The 21,428-nt window shown below is 40.7% G+C and overlaps 2 protein-coding genes across 3 annotated transcripts in view; one reads left to right on the top strand and one right to left on the bottom strand.

Moving 5' to 3' along the window:
* The first annotated feature begins 67 nt into the window (after positions 1–67).
* On the top strand, positions 68–19,297 carry LOC116365614 (steroid 21-hydroxylase-like). Its single transcript, XM_031818146.1, has 12 exons — positions 68–253; positions 1,442–1,633; positions 1,784–1,873; positions 3,713–3,867; positions 5,050–5,145; positions 7,242–7,352; positions 7,520–7,606; positions 7,763–7,858; positions 8,625–8,738; positions 15,841–16,007; positions 17,557–17,660; positions 17,845–19,297. The coding sequence occupies exons 1-12, from the start codon at positions 121–123 to the stop codon at positions 18,090–18,092; spliced, it is 1,593 nt and encodes a 530-aa protein (XP_031674006.1). The 5' UTR covers positions 68–120; the 3' UTR covers positions 18,093–19,297.
* Positions 6,792–21,428, bottom strand: part of LOC116365613 (choline transporter-like protein 4) — a 34,464-nt gene continuing 19,827 nt past the window's right edge. The window contains exon 21 of one of the 2 annotated variants that reach the window (XR_004208129.1): positions 6,792–6,870. Coding sequence is in view for 1 of the 2 variants with exons in the window: in XM_031818145.1 (XP_031674005.1) it covers positions 18,401–18,513 (113 nt within the window). In the remaining variant the exon portion in view is untranslated. Of the gene's footprint in view, positions 6,871–18,385; positions 18,514–21,428 lie in introns of those variants that run through there. The other variant, XM_031818145.1, reaches the window with a different exon arrangement.

Genomic DNA, 21,428 nt, shown 5'->3' with positions numbered 1-21,428 from the left:
CCTTGAGCAGGACCATGCTAACACTGAAGAGACTCTGTCAGGAGTCCTGTATAAAAGGGAAGACCAGAGTGAAAGGTGATTTTTGGGGGGACAGGGAGAGTAAGACTTAAAGCCTGCATAATGACAGCATATGTGTCAGTGGTGATTGTGGGTGCTGTGGTCATGCTTACACTGTTATGGATCCTGCTCATCTACCTCCCTGGAAAAGGAGACAAAGTTACACAGGGAGAACCCAATGGATGTCAGTCAGCAGGTAATCAATACAATGCTCTTTCTTCCTGTATGTACTGTACAGTCTATGTCCTACAGGTAATCAATACAATGCTCTTTCTTCCTGTATGTACTGTACAGTCTATGTCCTACAGCTAATCAATACAATGCTCTTTCTTCATGTATGTACTGTACAGTCTATGTCCTACAGGTAATCAATACAATGCTCTTTCTTCCTGTATGTACTGTACAGTCTATGTCCTACAGGTAATCAATACAATGCTCTTTCTTCCTGTATGTACTGTACAGTCTATGTCCTACAGGTAATCAATACAATGCTCTTTCTTCCTGTATGTACTGTACAGTCTATGTCCTACAGGTAATCAATACAATGCTCTTTCTTCCTGTATGTACTGTACAGTCTATGTCCTACAGGTAATCAATACAATGCTCTTTCTTCCTGTATGTACTGTACAGTCTATGTCCTACAGGTAATCAATACAATGCTCTTTCTTCCTGTATGTACTGTACAGTCTATGTCCTACAGGTAATCAACACAATGCTCTTTCTTCATGTATGTACTGTACAGTCTATGTCCTACAGGTAATCAATACAATGCTCTTTCTTCCTGTATGTACTGTACAGTCTATGTCCTACAGGTAAAGGGCCAATTAGCTGTAGAAACACAGACAAAGTGTTTGGTTTAAAAGCTGAGAGATGTGGCTGGAGAAATGTCATCTCTCTCAAATTCATAGACAGAGCTATCCATGATATCAACATGATAGTTGTAACCATGTTTTGACGTACAAACATCGGAGTAAAACAATCTAATATTTTGGGGTCTGATGGGGAACGACAGTGGAACTAAGCTCATTAAGGCATTTCTAAGTTGTATTCTATAATAATCAATGGGTACATATCCTTAATATCATACATATGATGGATGTAGCAACTGCTGATTGGCCCTTCAAGGGTCCAGGACAATCGATGAGTCTGTTCAACAATCTATCTTAGCTGCTTAACCTGGAACTCTGCTTATCATTAGATTATATATAGGCTATGAATAGGCCTTATGGAAACCTCAATGTAAATGGTAGTAGGACAAGTCATTGTCCATATTGGCACGTGGCTTTACTTGATTAGCAATGGTCAACAGTAACATTATGAAGAGAATGACAACCAACGTTCCCTTTGTGTTCCTACTGTATGTTATCCACCTCCTCCATCCCAGCTGTTGGGTCTAGACTTCTGCACTCTTTCTATCAGTTCTTTCCCCGTTCTCTCTCTCCCTCTCTCCCTGGCCCTCTCTCTCTCCCTCTGCTGGGCAACATGCTGGAGCTGGCACACGACCACCTGCCCAGTCACCTGACCTCCCTGGCACGTCGCTATGGCAACATCTACCGCCTCAAGTGTGGCAACACAAGTAATGAAGTCACTTCCAACCAAATGACTCAAGTTAACTCTGTTTCAAGACAGTTAGAATAGTTGTTTATACATGTAATATCCTCAGTATGTGAATGTTTTCAGTATTACAGTACGTTTGTCTTGACTCTGTATGTTGTGTTTGCTGCAGCCATGGTGGTATTAAACAGTGGGGACGTCATCAGAGAAGCCTTGGTGAAGAAATGGTCGGACTTTGCTGGGAGACCACATTCTTACACCGGTGAAGAACACCTTACTAGAACCACCTGAGTTTTCCCAGCAACCATCACTCACTTCTGTTACTCTGAGAACATGTTACTAGAACCACCCCAGTTTTCACAGCAACCATCAATCACTTCTGTTACTCTGAGAACATGTTACTAGAACCACCCCAGTTTTCACAGCAACCATCACTCACTTCTGTTACTCTGAGAACATGTTACTAGAACCACCCCAGTTTTCACAGCAACCATCACTCACTTCTGTTACTCTGAGAACATGTTACTAGAACCACCCCAGTTTTCACAGCAACCATCACTCACTTCTGTTACTCTGAGAACATGTTACTAGAACCACCCCAGTTTTCACAGCACCCATCACTCACTTATGTTACTCTGAGAACATGTTACTAGAACCACCCCAGTTTTCACAGCAACCATCACTCACTTCTGTTACTCTGAGAACATGTTACTAGAACCACCCCAGTTTTCACAGCAACCATCACTCACTTATGTTACTCTGAGAACATGTTACTAGAACCACCCCAGTTTTCACAGCAACCATCACTCACTTCTGTTACTCTGAGCCAACAGTGCTTTTGATTCATATGATTTACCCTTCACCTCACTCTCTTTCTCCACCCTCCATTTCACCCCACCATCTCTCATCTCTCCCTCCCTCTCTCCTTATCTCATCTCTCCCTACCTACCTCCCTCTCTCCTTCTCTCTCTCTACCCCCTCCCTTCCTCCATCTCTCCCTACCTACCTCCCTCTCTCCTTATCTCATCTCTCCCTACCTACCTCCCTCTCTCCTTCTCTCTCTCTACCCCCTCCCACCTTATCTCATCGCTCCCTCCCTCCATCTCTCCCTACCTACCTCCCTCTCTCCTTCTCTCTCTCTACCCCTCCCTCCCTCCCTCCCTCTCTCCTTATCTCATCTCTCCCTCCATCTCTCCCTACCTACCTCCCTCTCTCCTTCTCTCTCTCTACCCCTCCCTCCATCTCTCCCTACCTACCTCCCTCTCTCCTTATCTCATCTCTCCCTACCTACCTCCCTCTCTCCTCTCTCTCTACCCCCCTCCCACCTTATCTCATCGCTCCCTCCCTCCATCTCTCCCTACCTACCTCCCTCTTTCCTTCTCTCTCTACCCCTACCTCCCTCTCTCTCTCTCTACCCTTTCCCTCCCTCCATCTCTCCCTACCTACTTACCTCTCTCCTTCTCTCCTTCTCTCTCTCTACCCCCTCCCTCCCTCCATCTCTCCCTACCTACCTCTCTCCTTCTCTCTCTCTACCCCCCTCCCTCCCTCCATCTCTCCCTACCTACCTACCTACCTCTCTCCTTCTCTCTCTCTACCCCCTCCCTCCCTCCATCTCTCCCTGCCTACCTCCCTCTCTCCTTATCTCATCGCTCCCTCCCTCTCTCCCTACCTACCTACCTCTCTCCTTCTCTCTCTCTACCCCCCTTCCTCCCTCCATCTCTCCCTACCTACCTCCCTCTCTCCTTCTCTCTCTCTACCCCCCTCCCTCTCTCCATTTCTCCCTACCTCCATCCCTCTCTCGTTCTCTCTCTACCCCCTCCCTCCCTCCATCTCTCCCTACCTACCTCCCTCTCTCCTTATCTCATCGCTCCCTCCATCTCTCCCTACCTACCTCGCTCTCTCCTTCTCTCTCTCTAACCCCCTACCTCCCTCTCTCCCTCTACCCCCTCCCTGCCTCCCTACCTACCTCCCTCTCTCCTTCTCTCTCTCTAACCCCCTACCTCCCTCTCTCCCTCTACCCCCTCCCTGCCTCCCTCCCTACCTACCTCCCTCTCTCCTTCTCTCTCTCTACCCCCTCCCTCCCTCCCTACCGGTCTCTCAGGAGACGTGGTGTCAGGGGGAGGCCGCTCCATCTCTCTGGGGGACTACAGTGAGGAGTGGAGGGCCCATCGCCGTCTGGCCCATAATGCACTGCAACGCTGCTCCCAGCAGTCGCTCCACGGGGTCATCCAGAAACAGGCCCTCCACCTGAGACAAGTAGAGATGAAACACATGACAGTTCTAAACCTGTTGTTGCTTTGTCACTATGGGGTAGTGTGATGTCACTATGGGGTAGTGTGATGTCACTATGGGGTAGTGTGATGTCACTATGGGGTAGTGTGATGTCACTATGGGGTAGTGTGATGTCACTATGGGGTAGTGTGATGTCACTATGGGGTAGTGTGATGTCACTATGGGGTAGTGTGATGTCACTATGGGGTAGTGTGATGTCACTATGGGGTAGTGTGATGTCACTATGGGGTAGTGTGATGTCACTATGGGGTAGTGTGATGTCACTATGGGGTAGTGTGTGTGTAGATTGATCAAATGTGTATTTATTTAGATTAAGGCTGTAACGTAACAACATTGGGGAAACAGAAAGGGTCTGAATACTTTCAGAATGACCTGTATATGTACACATTCATTGTTTTACACAATATTTGAACACATTTGATCAGTTTCTCAAAGGAAAGATTCCATGACCAAGATGGATGAATGTTTGTCATGTTGCTAGGATCCTAATCTGGGTTAAACCAGAACTCAAATATTTTGTCATTTGTTCAGATGCTTGATTAGGTTCTGGGGGTAAGCCTGTTAGAAATAAAGATTTTGGGTTTGTGAAGTATCCACCCTCACAAAAAGAATCTCTCAGCTTCAGCATTCTAGAGTTCTATATGTAATTATATGGTTGTATGCTCCTGTATAGTTTATTGCCATGTCTACTCCACGAAGACCTTCAACCTTTCTGGGGGTCCAAACATTGTAATGAACTATAATGGAGCATACACCAATGTGCAGGTATTTCAAACCCTTGCACAGAACACAGAACACTTTCTCTACCAAGGGAGGGAACAGCAGCATGGAACAAATACACTGTGTTCTGAGAAGGAATGTAAACCAGCATGTACCAGTACACTGACTGACTCAACTGGAGATTACACAATGCAACACAACCTCAGCAACATGCCAACCACAACTTAATGATGTATCACTTGTTGTACTTCTTGTTTGTGGCCTTGTGTAATGACGATGTAGTGGTTTCAAATTGGAAAAGTTACAGCCCCCAAAAAGTTGAAGTTACAAGTCAGCGGGGTAACTCATCTTCTTAAGTTGAGGCAATCGACATTTAGTTTACAGTGAGGGAGTTTATATCTGAATATGTAACCTGTGATCCATCAGGTGCTGCTGGACTATAACGGCAGAGCTGCGGATCTCTCTGAGGATTTCACTGTAGCAGCCAGTAACATCATCACCACACTGGCCTTTGGGAAAGAGGTGAGGATCACACCTGGGTTCAAATAGTATTTGTTGTCTGCGCTTGATTGAGCTTGCCTGGCACAACGGAATCAATGGAACAGTCCCAAAAAAAGAAACCACACCCATTTGATCCGGCTGCTCCAGGCAGGCTCAATCAAGTATCTGGAAGAAACCCACACTATTTGAAGCCAGCTATCTGTCAGTTCTTTGAGTCTGTACAGTGTATACACCAGGAGTGGCACCCTATTCCCTATATAGTGCACTACTTGGGCTTTGGTGAAAATCTAGTGCACTATATAGGGAATAGGGTGTTATTTGGGACATAACCCAGAATTAGAATGAAGAGAGACACCAGGTTTGGTGGGACAACCATGACGGAAATATAGTCATGTATTTTATTAACCACTGCGTGGGTAAGCTATCTAAAAGCAGAGACACGATAAGCAGTTATATATCACAGTTGGAAAATTGAACCAGGCTGGTTATCTAGTGGGGTTGGTGATCAAATCAAATCAAACTGCATTTGTCACATGTGCCGAATACAGCAGGTGTAGACTTTACAGTGACTTTACAGTGAAATGCTTACTTACAAGCCCTTAACCCTTAATGCAGTATTAAGATAAATGCCTAAATAAATAAATAATAAAAGTAACAAATCATTAAAGAGCAGCAGTAAAATAGCAATAGCGAGGCCATATACAGGGGGTACCGGTACAGAGTCAATGTGTGGGAGAACCAGTTAGTCGAGGTAATTGAGGTAATATGTACATAGAGGTAGAGTAGGTAGAGTTATTAAAGTGACTATGCATAGATAATAACAGAGAGTAGCAGCAGTGTAAAAGAGTCTGGGTTGCCAATTGATTAGATGTTCAGGAGTCTTATGGCTTGGGGGTAAAAGCTGTTGAGAAGCCTCTTGGATCTAGACTTGGGTACCACTTGCCAGGCGGTAGCAGCGAAAACAGTCTATGACTGGGGTGGCTGGGGTCTTTGACAATGTCTAGGGCCTTCCTCTGACACCGCCTGGTATAGAGGTCCTAGATGGCAGGAAGCTTGGCCCCAGTGTTGTACTGGGCTGTACGGACTACTCTCTGTAGTACCTTGCGGTCCGAGGCCGAACAGTTGCCATACCAGGCAGTGATGCAACCCGTCAGGATGCTCTCGATGGTGCAGCTGTAGAACCTTTTGAGGATCTGAGGACCCATGCCAAATCTTTTCAGTCTCCTGAGGGGGAATACGTTTTGTCATGCCCTCTTCATTACTGTCTTGGTGTGCTTGCACCATGTTAGATTGTTGGTGATGTGGACACCAAGGAACTTGAAGCTCTCAACCTGCTCCACTACAGCCCCGTCGATGAGAATGGGGACGTGCTCAGTCCCCCTTTTCCTGTAGTCTGCAATCATCTCCTTTGTCTTGATCACATTGAAGGAGAGGTTGTTGTCCTTGCACCACACGGCCAGGTCTCTGACCTCCTCCCTATAGGCTGTCTCGTTGCTGTTGGTGATCAGGCTTATCACTGTTGTGTCATCGGCAAACTTAATGATGGTGGTGGAGTCGTGCCTGGCCGTGCAGTCATGAGTGAACAAGGAGTACAGGAGGGGACTGAGCACGCACCTCTGAGGGGGCCCCGTATTGAGGATCAGCGTGGTGGATGTGTTGTTACCTACCCTTACCACCTGGGGGGGCAGCCCTTCAGGAAGTCCAGAATCCAGTTGCAGAGGGAGGTGTTTAGTCCCAGGGCCCAACCTGAAAGGGTTTATCAATCCTTTATAAAAGAAAAACCTATTGGTGCTTTATGAATAATGTATAATCATGTTATAGAAGGTGGAAAAGGGTTATGCCACATATGGTAAAGCATCTCCTGTACTACTGTGTGTACTGTAAATAATAATAATATTGATAATAATTATGATAATACTAGGATAATGATAATAATAATAATTATGATAATGATAATAATAATAACAAATGGGATTTTTTAAATAACTTTTCAAGGAAACAAAGACGCTATACATACAGTAGTATCAAATGGTAAATGGTATAAGTGGGACTTCCTGTAATATATTGATTCATTTGTCTGTGTTTGTGACCTTTGTCTATTTGTCTGTGTCTTTTAGTATGAGAAGAGTTCTGCAGAGCTGCAGAGACTGCATGGCTGTCTTAATGAGATCGTGTCTCTATGGGGCTCTCCCTGGATCTCTGCTCTGGACTGCTTCCCACTGCTCAGGGTCGGTCAAGTTTATACACTCATACATACTACACTATCTGACAGGGAAACTGCATGCACAGATAGCTACTCTGATACACAAATTAAAATGTCTAAAATGGTGCAAACAAAAGTGGGAATATGTGATTCTATTGTGTAGTTATATTGATCTGTTCCCATTTGTCCAAGATATTGCCCAATCCTCCGTTCTCCCGTCTTCTGAAAGAGGTGGCCAGGAGAGATGACATCATCAGAACACATCTGGATGAGTACAAGGTTGGTGTGAATACTGTAGCTTCTTTTTCAAACTTATGTTCACGTAGCCAGCAGCAAACACAAAGACAATCATGTCAAAGTTTTTAAAAAGCATCTGTAATGTAATATGGGTACATTGGTAGCATATGGAAGATATGAAATGTATTGCTGCCACAGATGCAGGCACCGAGCAAAACATCAGAGGAAGACATTGCCATCACAAGCGCTCTCCTCAACGGCCTTGGGAAGCCCCAGGACACAACACAGGGAGTGGTAGGTTCTTATCATGGTTTACAACCTGAACTCAGATGTAGACGTAAGATAGTGAAGTGAATCCGGGACACTACAATTAGTATTATAGGTTACATTTTGTATAGTATGTATTAACTGAAATTCGTACAATATGTTATGAATTTGCAAAAAGTATGATATGTTGCGTATTCTAATTTGTTGTGGCTCACGTTAGCTAGGTGGCTAAGGCTAACGTTAGAAAGGCTAGGGGTTAGGGTTAGGGGTTAAGGTTTGGAGTTAGATCAAAGGGTTAAAGTTTTGGTTAGGGGAAGCGTTAGCAAACATGCTAAGTAGTTGCAAAGCATCTAAAAAGTAGTAAGTAGTTGCAGTTGCTAATTAGATAAAAGTTATCCGTGACGAGAATCAAACACGCAACCCTTGGGTTGCTAGACATTCGCGTTAAGTTACTTTCTTTCTTATGTAACCACACCAAACGTAACATATCATACTAATTTGGATTTTCCAGATTCACGTTTACTATGTCAGGTCTCGTCTATGAGACCAGGCTGTGGTTTATCATGGTAATCAATCAAAATCACATAGCAAATGCTTACAATATAAGCCTACTAATTGCTATAAATGTGTAATAGTAAGTGTTATATTGCGCATCCGAAATGGCACCCGATTCCCTAGTGCACTACTTTTGACCATGGCCCTGGTTAAAAGCAGTGCACTATATAGAGAATAGAGTGCCATTTGGGTCACACATATGCTCATGGTCTGCAGTAAGGACATGGTCCATTCACAGGTCCTGACAGACACTCACGTCCACATGGCCACTGTGGACCTTCTGATCGGGGGAACAGAGACAACAGCTGCCTGGCTCAGCTGGACTGTGGCCTTTCTACTGCACAGGCCTGAGGTACACTACAGAACTCTATACACTACACTACACCACAGAACACAATACACTACGCAACACTACAGAACTCAATACACTAACTGCAAAACTCAATGCAATACACTACAGAACTCTATACACTACACTACAGAACTCTATACACTACACTACAGAACTCTATACACTACACTACAGAACTCTATACACTACACTACAGAACTCTATACACTACACTACAGAACTCTATACACTACACTACAGAACTCTATACACTACACTACAGAACTCTATACACTACACTACAGAACTCTATACACTACACTACAGAACTCTATACACTACACTACAGAACTCAATACACTACACTACAGAACTCTATACAATACACTACAGAACTCAATACACTAAACTACAGAACTCTATACACTACACTACAGAACTCAATACACTAACTGCAAAACTCTATGCAATACACTACAGAACTCTATACACTACACTACAGAACTCTATACAATACACTACAGAACTCAATACACTACACTACAGAACTCTATACACTACACTACAGAACTCTATACACTACACTACAGAACTCTATACAATACGCAACACTACAAAACTCAATACACTACACTACAGAACAGTATACACTACACTACACTACAGAACTCTATACACTACACTACAGAACTCTATACAATACACTACAGAACTCTATACACTACACTACAGAACTCTATACAATACACTATAGAACTCAATACACTAAACAACAGAACTCTATACACTACACAACATAACTCTATACACTACACTACAGAACTCTATACACTACAGAACTCTATACACTACAGAACTCTATACACTACAGAACTCTATACACTACAGAACTCTACACACTACACTACAGAACTCTATACACTACACTACAGAACTCTATACACTACACTACATAACTGTATACACTACACAACACCACAGAACACAATACACAATACACTACACTACACCACAGAACACAATACACTACGCAACACTACAGAACTCAATACACTAACTGCAAAACTCAATACAATACACTACAGAACTCTATACACTACACTACAGAACTCTATACACTACACTACAGAACTCTATACAATACACTACAGAACTCTATACACTACAGAACTCTATACAATACACTACAGAACTCAATACACTAACTGCAAAACTCAATACACTACACTACAGAACTCTATACACTACACTACAGAACTCTATACACTACACTACAGAACTCTATACACTACACTACACTACATAACTACTACTACAGAACTCTATACACTACACTACAGAACTCTATACACTACACTACAGAACTCTATACACTACACTACAGAACTCAATACAATACGCAACACTACAAAACTCTATACAATACACTACAGAACTCTATACACTACACTACAGAACTCTATACACTACACTACAAAACTCTATACACTACACTACAGAACTCTATACACTACACTACAAAACTCTATACACTACACTACAGAACTCTATACACTACACTACAGAACTCTATACACTACACTGCAGAACTCAATACAATACGCAACACTACAAAACTCTATACACTACACTACAGAACTCTATACAATACACTACAGAACTCTATACACTACACTATAGAACTCTATACAATACACTACAGAACTCAATACACTAAACTACAGAACTCTATACACTACACTACAGAACTCTATACACTACACTACAGAACTCAATACAATACACAACACTACAAAACTCAATACACTACACTACACTACAGAACTCAGTACACTACACTACAGAACTCTATACACTACAGAACTCAATACACTACACTACAAAACTCAATACACTACACTACACTACACTACAGAACTCAGTACACTACACTACACTACAGAACTCTATACACTACACTACAGAACTCAGTACACTACACTACAGAACTCTATACACTACACTACAAAACTCTATACACTACACTACACTAAATAACTCAGTACACGACACTACACTACAGAACTCTATACACTACAGAACGCAATACTCTACACCACAGAACTATACACTACACTACAGAACTCTATACACTACACTACACAACTGTATACACTACACTACACAACTCTATACACTACACTACAGAACTCTATACACTACACTACAGAACTCTACACACTACACTACAGAACTCTACACACTACACTACAGAACTCTACACACTACACTACAGAACTCTATACACTACACTACAGAACTCTATACACTACACTACATAACTCTATACACTACACTACAGAACTCTATACACTACATAACTCTATACACTACACAACTCTATACACTACAGAACTCTACACACTACCCTACAGAACTCTATACACTACACTACAGAACTCTATACACTACACTACATAACTGTATACACTACACAACTCTATACACTACACTACAGAACTCTATACACTACAGAACTCTATACACTACACAACTCTATACACTACAGAACTCTATACACTACACTACAGAACTCTACACACTACACTACAGAAATATATACACTACACTACAGAACTCTATACACTACACTACAGAACTCTATACAATACACTACACAACTCTATACACTACGCTACAGAACTCTATACACTACACTACAGAACTCTATACAATACACTACACAACTCTATACACTACACTACACAACTCTATACACTACACTACACTACATAACTGTATACACTAGACTACACAACTCTAGACACTACAGAACTCTATGCACTACACTACACAACTCTATACAATACAGAATTCTATACACTACACTACAGAACTCTATACACTACACTACAGAACTCTATACAATACACTACACAACTCTATACACTACACTACAGAAATCTATACACTACACTACAGAACTCTATACACTACACTACAGAACTCTATACACTACACTACAGAACTCAATACACTACACTGCAGAACTCTATACACTACACTACAGAACTCTATACACTACACTACAGAACTCTATACACTACACTACAGAACTCTATACACTACACTACAGAACTCTATACACTACACTACAGAACTCTATACACTACACTACAGAACTCTATACACTACACTACAGAACTCTATACACTACACTACAGAATTAGATACACTATACTACACTCCAGAACTCTATACACTACACTACACTACAGAATTAGATACACTATACTACACTACACTACAGAACTCTATACACTACACTACTGAATTAGATACACTATACTACACTACAGAACTCTATACACTACACTACACTACACTACAGAATTAGATACACTATACTACACTACAGAACTCTATACACTACACTACAGAATTAGATACACTATACTACACTACACTACAGAACTCTATACACTACACAACAGCATTAGATACACTATACTACACTACAGAATTAGATGCACTATACTACACTACACTACAGAATTAGATACACTATACTACACTACAGAACTCTATACACTACACTACACTACATAATTAGATACACTATACTACCACCAGGGTAGAGGGGGTATGCAGCTGGATGTTGAATGTTTGAAGGGGTAGGGGACTAATAAAAGTGTGGGAACCACTGCACTACACTACAGACATCTATTCACTACACTGCACTACACTACAGAACTAGATACACTACACATCACTACACTACAGAACTCTATTCACTACACTGCACTACACTACAGAACTCTATATAATACACTACACAACTCTATACACTACGCTACAGAACTCTATACACTACACTACAGAACTCTATACAATACACTACACAACTCTATACACTACACTACACAACTCTATACACTACACTACACTACATAACTGTATACACTAGACTACACAACTCTAGACACTACAGAACTCTATGCACTACACTACACAACTCTATACAATACAGAATTCTATACACTACACTACAGAACTCTATACACTACACTACAGAACTCTATACAATACACTACACAACTCTATACACTACACTACAGAAATCTATACACTACACTACAGAACTCTATACAATACACTACACAACTCTATACACTACACTACAGAACTCTATACACTACACTACACTACATAACTGTATACACTACACTACACAACTCTATACACTACAGAACTCTATACACTACACTACAGAACTCTATACACTACACTACAGAACTCTATACACTACACTACAGAACTCAATACACTACACTGCAGAACTCTATACAATACACTACAGAACTCTATACACTACACTACAGAACTCTATACACTACACTACAGAATTAGATACACTATACTACACTCCAGAACTCTATACACTACACTACACTACAGAATTAGATACACTATACTACACTACACTACAGAACTCTATACACTACACTACAGAATTAGATACACTATACTACACTACAGAACTCTATACACTACACTACACTACACTACAGAATTAGATACACTATACTACACTACAGAACTCTATACACTACACTACACTACATAATTAGATACACTATACTACCACCAGGGTAGAGGGGGTATGCAGCTGGATGTTGAATGTTTGAAGGGGTAGGGGACTAATAAAAGTGTGGGAACCACTGCACTACACTACAGACATCTATTCACTACACTGCACTACACTACAGAACTAGATACACTACACATCACTACACTACAGAACTCTATTCACTACACTGCACTACACTACAGAACTAGATACACTACACATCAGTACACTACAGAACTAGATACACTACACATCACTACACTACAGAACTCTATACACTACACTGCACTACACTACAGAATTAGATACACTATACTACACTACAGAACTCTATACACTACACTACAGAATTAGATACACTATACTACACTACACTACAGAACTCTATACACTACACAACAGCATTAGATACACTATACTACACTACAGAATTAGATGCACTATACTACACTACACTACAGAATTAGATACACTATACTACACTACAGAACTCTATACACTACACTACAGAATTAGATACACTATACTACACTACACTACAGAACTCTATACACTACACAACAGCATTAGATACACTATACTACACTACAGAATTAGATGCACTATACTACACTACACTACAGAATTAGATACACTATACTACACTACAGAACTCTATACACTACACTACACTACAGAATTAGATACACTATACTACACTACAGAACTCTATACACTACACTACACTACATAATTAGATACACTATACTACCACCAGGGTAGAGGGGGTATGCAGCTGGATGTTGAATGTTTGAAGGGGTAGGGGACTAATAAAAGTGTGGGAACCACTGCACTACACTACAGACATCTATTCACTACACTGCACTACACTACAGAACTAGATACACTACACATCACTACACTACAGAACTCTATTCACTACACTGCACTACACTACAGAACTAGATACACTACACATCAGTACACTACAGAACTAGATACACTACACATCACTACACTACAGAACTCTATACACTACACTGCACTACACTACAGAATTAGATACACTATACTACACTACAGAACTCTATACACTACACTACAGAATTAGATACACTATACTACACTACACTACAGAACTCTATACACTACACAACAGCATTAGATACACTATACTACACTACAGAATTAGATGCACTATACTACACTACACTACAGAATTAGATACACTATACTACACTACAGAACTCTATACACTACACTACAGAATTAGATACACTATACTACACTACACTACAGAACTCTATACACTACACAACAGCATTAGATACACTATACTACACTACAGAATTAGATGCACTATACTACACTACACTACAGAATTAGATACACTATACTACACTACAGAACTCTATACACTACACTACACTACAGAATTAGATACACTATACTACACTACAGAACTCTATACACTACACTACACTACATAATTAGATACACTATACTACCACCAGGGTAGAGGGGGTATGCAGCTGGATGTTGAATGTTTGAAGGGGTAGGGGACTAATAAAAGTGTGGGAACCACTGCACTACACTACAGACATCTATTCACTACACTGCACTACACTACAGAACTAGATACACTACACATCACTACACTACAGAACTCTATTCACTACACTGCACTACACTACAGAACTAGATACACTACACATCAGTACACTACAGAACTAGATACACTACACATCACTACACTACAGAACTCTATACACTACACTGCACTACACTACATAACTCTATACACTACACTGCACTACACTACAGAACTAGATACACTACACTACATATTATATACACTACACATCACTACACTACATAACTCTATACACTAAACTACACTACACTACACTGCTCTATACCACACTATAATACAATGCATTACACTACACTACACTATACTACACTACTCTATACCACACTATAATACAATGCATTACACTACACTACACTATACTACACTACTCTACACATTATACTACAATACAATACACTACACTACAGAAGTATATACACTACACTACACTGCTCTATACCACACTATAATACAATGCATTACACAACACTACTCTACACACTATACTACAATAACCTACACTACAATACAATACAATACAGTGTATTCGCCAGTGTCCTCAGACCTTTGATATATGCTTTACATAGTATTCTATAGAGATGGAACTAGACTGAAACCCACAGATGTGTTGTTGGCTTGCATTCCATTATAGACTGTATGTCAAAACTTACGTTTGAGATCACTTCACATGGTGAGATGCTTCTCTCTTTCTCTCTCACTCAATATCTCTCACTCTCTCTCCCTTTATCTCTCCCTCTGTCTCTCTTACTCTCTCTCTCTCTCTCTTTCTCTCTCCCTCCGTCTCTCTTACTCTCTCTCTCTCTCTCTCTTTCTCTCTCCCTCCGTCTCTCTTACTCTCCCTCTCCCTCCATCTCTGTCTCTCTCTCTTTCCTCCTCCCTAGGTGCAGTACAGAGTGTATGATGAGTTGTGTTCGGTGCTGGACGGGCGCTACCCTCAGTACAGTGACAGACACAGGCTGCCAGTGCTGTGTGCTGTGATCAGTGAGGTGCTCAGACTCAGACCTGTGGCTCCGCTAGCTGTGCCTCACAGAGCCATCAGAGACAGCAGGTGAATAGAAGCTATACCATGGGAGGCTTGTGGGAAGAGCTATAGTAGGACGGGCTAAAATGGAATAAATGGAACAGAGTCAAACATTTCCATTTATTTGATGTATTCCATCAAATCCATTCCAGCCATTACAATGAGCCTGTCCTCCTATAACCCCTCCCACCAGTCTCCTCTGAGATATACTTACTGTAGTACAGTATAGCATTACTGTATAACATTACTGTATATCTCTACTCTATATCATTACTGTATATCTTTACTGTAATATCATTACTGTATATCATTACTGTATAAGATTACTCTACAGAGCATCTCAATAAATGCACTGTGGGAAAGTACTGTACAGCTATGTGTAACTTTCACCATCCTAAGGGAGTTTATGTTTTGATGCTGTTACTCTGCTTTGTACAGTACATTTGCCTTGCCAACTTCCCTTCTGTGCCGTTTTTCTACCTAAATGTAATACCTCATCATACAGTACTAATGCATGTTTATACACTGAGTATAGTAAAACATTAAGAACACCTGCTCTTTCCAAATCACAGACTGGCCAGGCGAATCCAGGCAGACCAGGCGAATCAGTGTAGATGAAGGGGAGGAGACAGGTTAAAGAAGGATTTTTAAGCCTTGAGACAATTGGGACATGGATTGTGTATGTGTGCCATTCAGAAGGTGAATGGGCAAGACAAAATATTCCATTGCCTTTAAATGGGGTATGGTAGTAGGTGCCAGGCGCATCAGTTTGTGTCAAGAACTGCAACGCGGCCTCCCGGGTGGCGCAGTGGTTAAGGGCGCTGTACTGCATTGCCAGCTGTGCCATCAGAGTCCCTAGGTTCGCACCCAGGCTCTGTCGTAACTGGCCGCGACCGGGAGGTCCGTGGGGCGACGCACAATTGGCCTAGGCATCGTCCGGGTTAGGGAGGGCTTGGTCGGTAGGGATGTCCTTGTCTCATCGCGCACCAGCTACTCCTGTGGCGGGCCGGGCGCAGTGCGCGCTAACCAAGGTTGCCAGGTGCACGGTGTTTCCTCCGGCACATTGGTGTGGCTGGCTTCCGGGTTGGATGTGTTAAGAAGCAGTGTTAAGAAGCAGTACGGCTAGTTGGGTTGTGTATCGGAGGAAGCATGACTTTCAACCTTCGTCTCTCCCGAGCCCGTACGGGAGTTGTAGCGATGAGACAAGATAGTAGCTACTACAACAATTGGATACCATGAAATTGGGGAGAAAAATGGGTAAAAAAGAAGAAAAAAATAACTGCAACGCTGCTGGGTTTTTCACTGTTAACAATTTCCTGTGTGTATCAAGTTTCATCCACCTCTCAAAGGACATCCAGCCAACTTGACAACTGTGGGAAACATTGGAGTAAACATGGGCCAGCATCCCTGTGGAACGCTTTCCACACCTTGTAGTCCATGTCCCAATGAATTGAGGCTGTTCTGAGGGAGGGGGTGGGGGTACAACTCAATATTAGGAAGGTGTTTCTCATGTTTGATATACTCAATGTATTTGCAATGTACAGTATAATTCTGTGTCTATTCCATATGTGTTCAGTATTGCAGGCTACTTCATCCCTAAGAACACTGTCATCATCCCCAATTTGTTTGGGGCGCATCATGACCCTGCAGTGTGGACGGATCCCTATTCCTTCAAACCAGGTGCTGGGCTATTGAGTGTACTGGCAATGTCCCAAATGGCATCCTATTCCCTATAAGGCTCAGGTTAAAAGTAGTGCACTATATAGGGAATAGGGTACCATTTGGGATGCAACCTAGCATTGCTTTCACTTGGCTCAGCAACATAGTTCCAGCAGCAGCTAACAGTAGACCCTCTCTCTTTCAGAGCGGTTCCTGGAGGGTGGGGGGGCCTCGACGCGTGCTCTCCTGCCTTTCGGAGGGGGCGCTCGGCTGTGTTTGGGGGAGGCCGTGGCCAAAATGGAATTGTTTCTGTTCACCGCCTACTTGTTGCGAGATTTCCAGTTTGTACCTGCTGAAAGCCAGACCTCTCTACCAGACCTGATAGGAGTAGCCAGTGTGGTACTCAAAGCCAAGGCCTACTCAGTCATAGCACTGCCCAGACCTGGGCCTTGACCTCTCACAGAGTTTGTTCATGTACAGTGATCACATTACATTTCTATCAATCATTCGGCTCTAGAGAAAGTATTCTTATAAGAGAAGGCATATATTGTGTAGTATTGTGCAGTAATGGTGAAGTAATTGGAATGTATAGAATAATATTTTCTATTTCGTATAAATACTTCCTCTTTTAACAACGAAGGATGCATTTCTGACTCCCTAAATATATACACCATAGGTAGCCAGAATAAGAATGCTGATAGGTTTATTGGAAGAGGGTTGGGCTAAAGGTTAGGGGTTAACTCAGGGGTTAAAGGTTACTACTACTCTGGCAGGGCTGTAACAAACGGTTTGGGTTTGCGGAGGATCCTCATCAGGTTCCTGGACATGTAATAAGGCTTCTGCATTGTTCCATCATTCCTCTCTAGATCTTCCACTGTATGAGGGAGAAACACTGGAGTCACTCTACTACTCTACTACTCTACTATAACTTACCATACCTTAATATATTATACCTTACTATACTGTACCTTACCATACCTTAATATATTATACCTTACTATACTGTACCTTACAATACCTTACTATACTGTACCTTACAATACCTTACTATACTGTACCTTACCATACCTTAATATATTATACCTTACTATACTGTACCTTACCATACCTTACTATACTGTACCTTACAATACCTTACTATACTGTACCTTACAATACCTTACCATACTGTACCTTACAATACCTTACTATACTGTACCTTACAATACCTTACTATACTGTACCTTACAATACCTTACTATACTGTACCTTACCATACCTTACTATACTGTACCTTACAATACCTTACTATACTGTACCTTACCATACCTTACTATACTGTACCTTACAATACCTTACTATACTGTACCTTACCATACCTTACTATACTGTACCTTACAATACCTTACCATACTGTACCTTACAATACCTTACTATACTGTACCTTACAATACCTTACTATACTGTACCTTACAATACCTTACTATACTGTACCTTACAATGCCTTACTATACTGTACCTTACTATACTGTACCTTACCATACCTTACTATACTGTACCTTACTATACTGTACCTTACAATACCTTACTATACTGTACCTTACCATACTGTACCTTACCATACTGTGCTTTACTTTTGTCATGTCTTTACTATCATTAAATTGAAGACTTAGTTTTTATCAAAGATTCTCTGTAATTAGTATTACGCGATTAAACTGATTATGTAACTGTAATTAACTAGGAAGTCGGGGCACCAAGGAAAATAATCAGATTACAAAGTTATCATTTCCTAAAATAACTTTTCAGATATTTTATATCTGATCAAATAGTCTTCTGATTAATGAATGATTTATTTTAAGATGTCACTACAGAGTTGATATTTATAACAAATGAAATGCTAATCCTTTGCACATGAACGCTCACTCATTCGGGAACAATTGCAATCAATATCTATATTTACGCTCAGTGTGTCATCTTGACCACTGTTGAAAAGTTTGTTTCTTTTGTAGAATTGTCCGTCTCTCTCTGTCGTGGTTAGTGGATAGTTCAGAGTGACATTCATTCATGTTGTAGAATGGATGTTTCGGCGGTTGTCGTTCTTCGCGTTCAATGATACCGAATTCCTAGCTGCAGACTAGTAATTCATATCAAAGACTTGTTCTTATTCTGTCGGTATCGATAGTCTAAGAGTTTAACCACGTGGTATGATTAAAAGATTCAGCAATGGTCTGCAACCTTTGTACTCCCGTGATTGAGAGAAACATGGTCTGCCTGAGAATTTCTCAAAATTGGGTTTTATAGGGAATTGCAGAAAAGGGGCTGTCCCAGGATGCCTGACCCTAACTGGGCTCAGGGGCGGTCCTCTGATTTAGTTCAACTCAAAAGGGAATTGGAGTTTCCTTCATTAAACAGTCCAAAATCACATTACACAATTTTACAAACAGTATCATACTCACTCACTCATTCATCTTATACAACAACTAGATGTAAACCTCATATCTGAGGCTATTATATAAACCGCGTCATGGTAATGTGGCCACACCACCTCCCATGAGCTTCCCCAAATTGTAACAAATGGACCAGTTCATAGCTGGATTCTTCACCGATCTTTTATACTTTCTCCAGGAAAATTAAATTTGTTCGGACCTCAAGTTCTGTGAGGTGGAAGAAATTCCTTTGTCCTCTATGAAAATTCTCTTACACTGTGTGGCCATGAGGAGATCCTCAGGAATTTATGACCTCTCTCTGACCACAGCAGCCTAGTTGAAGGAGGAAAGGGAGAGGGGGATGGGGCTTGCTGTATCCAAAGAGGGCAACGTCATGACACTATATTACACCTTACTATACTGTACCTTACTATACTGTACAATACTATACTGTATCTTACTATATTATACGGTACTATATTGTACCTTACTATATTATACCTTACTATATTGTATCTTAATATATTACACCTTACTATATTACACCTTACTATATTATACCTTACTCTACCTTGCTATATTATACCTTACTATACCTTACTATATTATACCTTACTATACCTTACTATATTATACCTTACTATACCTTACTATATTATACCTTACTATATTATACCTTACTCTACCTTGCAATATTATACCTTACTATACCTTACTATATTATACCTTACTATACCTTACTATATTATACCTTACTATATTATACCTTACTATATTATACCTTACTATACCTTACTATATTATACCTTACTATACCTTACTATATTATACCTTACTATATTATACCTTACTCTACCTTGCTATATTATACCTTACTATACCTTACTATATTATACCTTACTCTACCTTACTATATTATACCTTACTATACCTTACTATATTATACCTTACTATACCTTACTATATTATACCTTACTATATTATACCTTACTCTACCTTGCTATATTATACCTTACTATATTACACCTTACTGTACCTTACTATATTACACCTTACTATATTACACCTTACTGTACCTTACTATATTATACCTTACTATACCTTACTATAATATACCTTACTATATTATACCTTACTATACCTTACTATATTACACCTTACTATATTACACCTTACTGTACCTTACTATATTATACCTTACTATACCTTACTATATTATACCTTACTATATTATACCTTACTATACCTTACTATATTATACCTTACTATATTATACCTTACTATACCTTACTATATTATACCTTACTATACCTTACTATATTACACCTTACTATACCTTACTATATTATACCTTACTATACCTTACTATATTATACCTTACTAT

This window comes from Oncorhynchus kisutch, unplaced genomic scaffold, assembly GCF_002021735.2.
Source record: "Oncorhynchus kisutch isolate 150728-3 unplaced genomic scaffold, Okis_V2 scaffold1267, whole genome shotgun sequence".
NCBI classification, from domain to species: domain Eukaryota; kingdom Metazoa; phylum Chordata; class Actinopteri; order Salmoniformes; family Salmonidae; genus Oncorhynchus; species Oncorhynchus kisutch.
The sequence above is the reverse complement of the archived record's forward strand: the minus strand, read 5'-3'. Positions and strand labels throughout refer to the sequence as shown.

Excerpts from the sequence above, each read along its gene's own strand:
- LOC116365614 (XM_031818146.1), top strand. The coding sequence starts at position 121 with ATGACAGCATATGTGTCAGTGGTGATTGTGGGTGCTGTGGTCATGCTT. Across the intron at positions 1,634-1,783 it reads CCTCAAGTGTGGCAACACAA|CCATGGTGGTATTAAACAGT; the intron begins GTAATGAAGTCA and ends TGTTTGCTGCAG. Across the intron at positions 8,739-15,840 it reads TTCTACTGCACAGGCCTGAG|GTGCAGTACAGAGTGTATGA; the intron begins GTACACTACAGA and ends CCTCCTCCCTAG.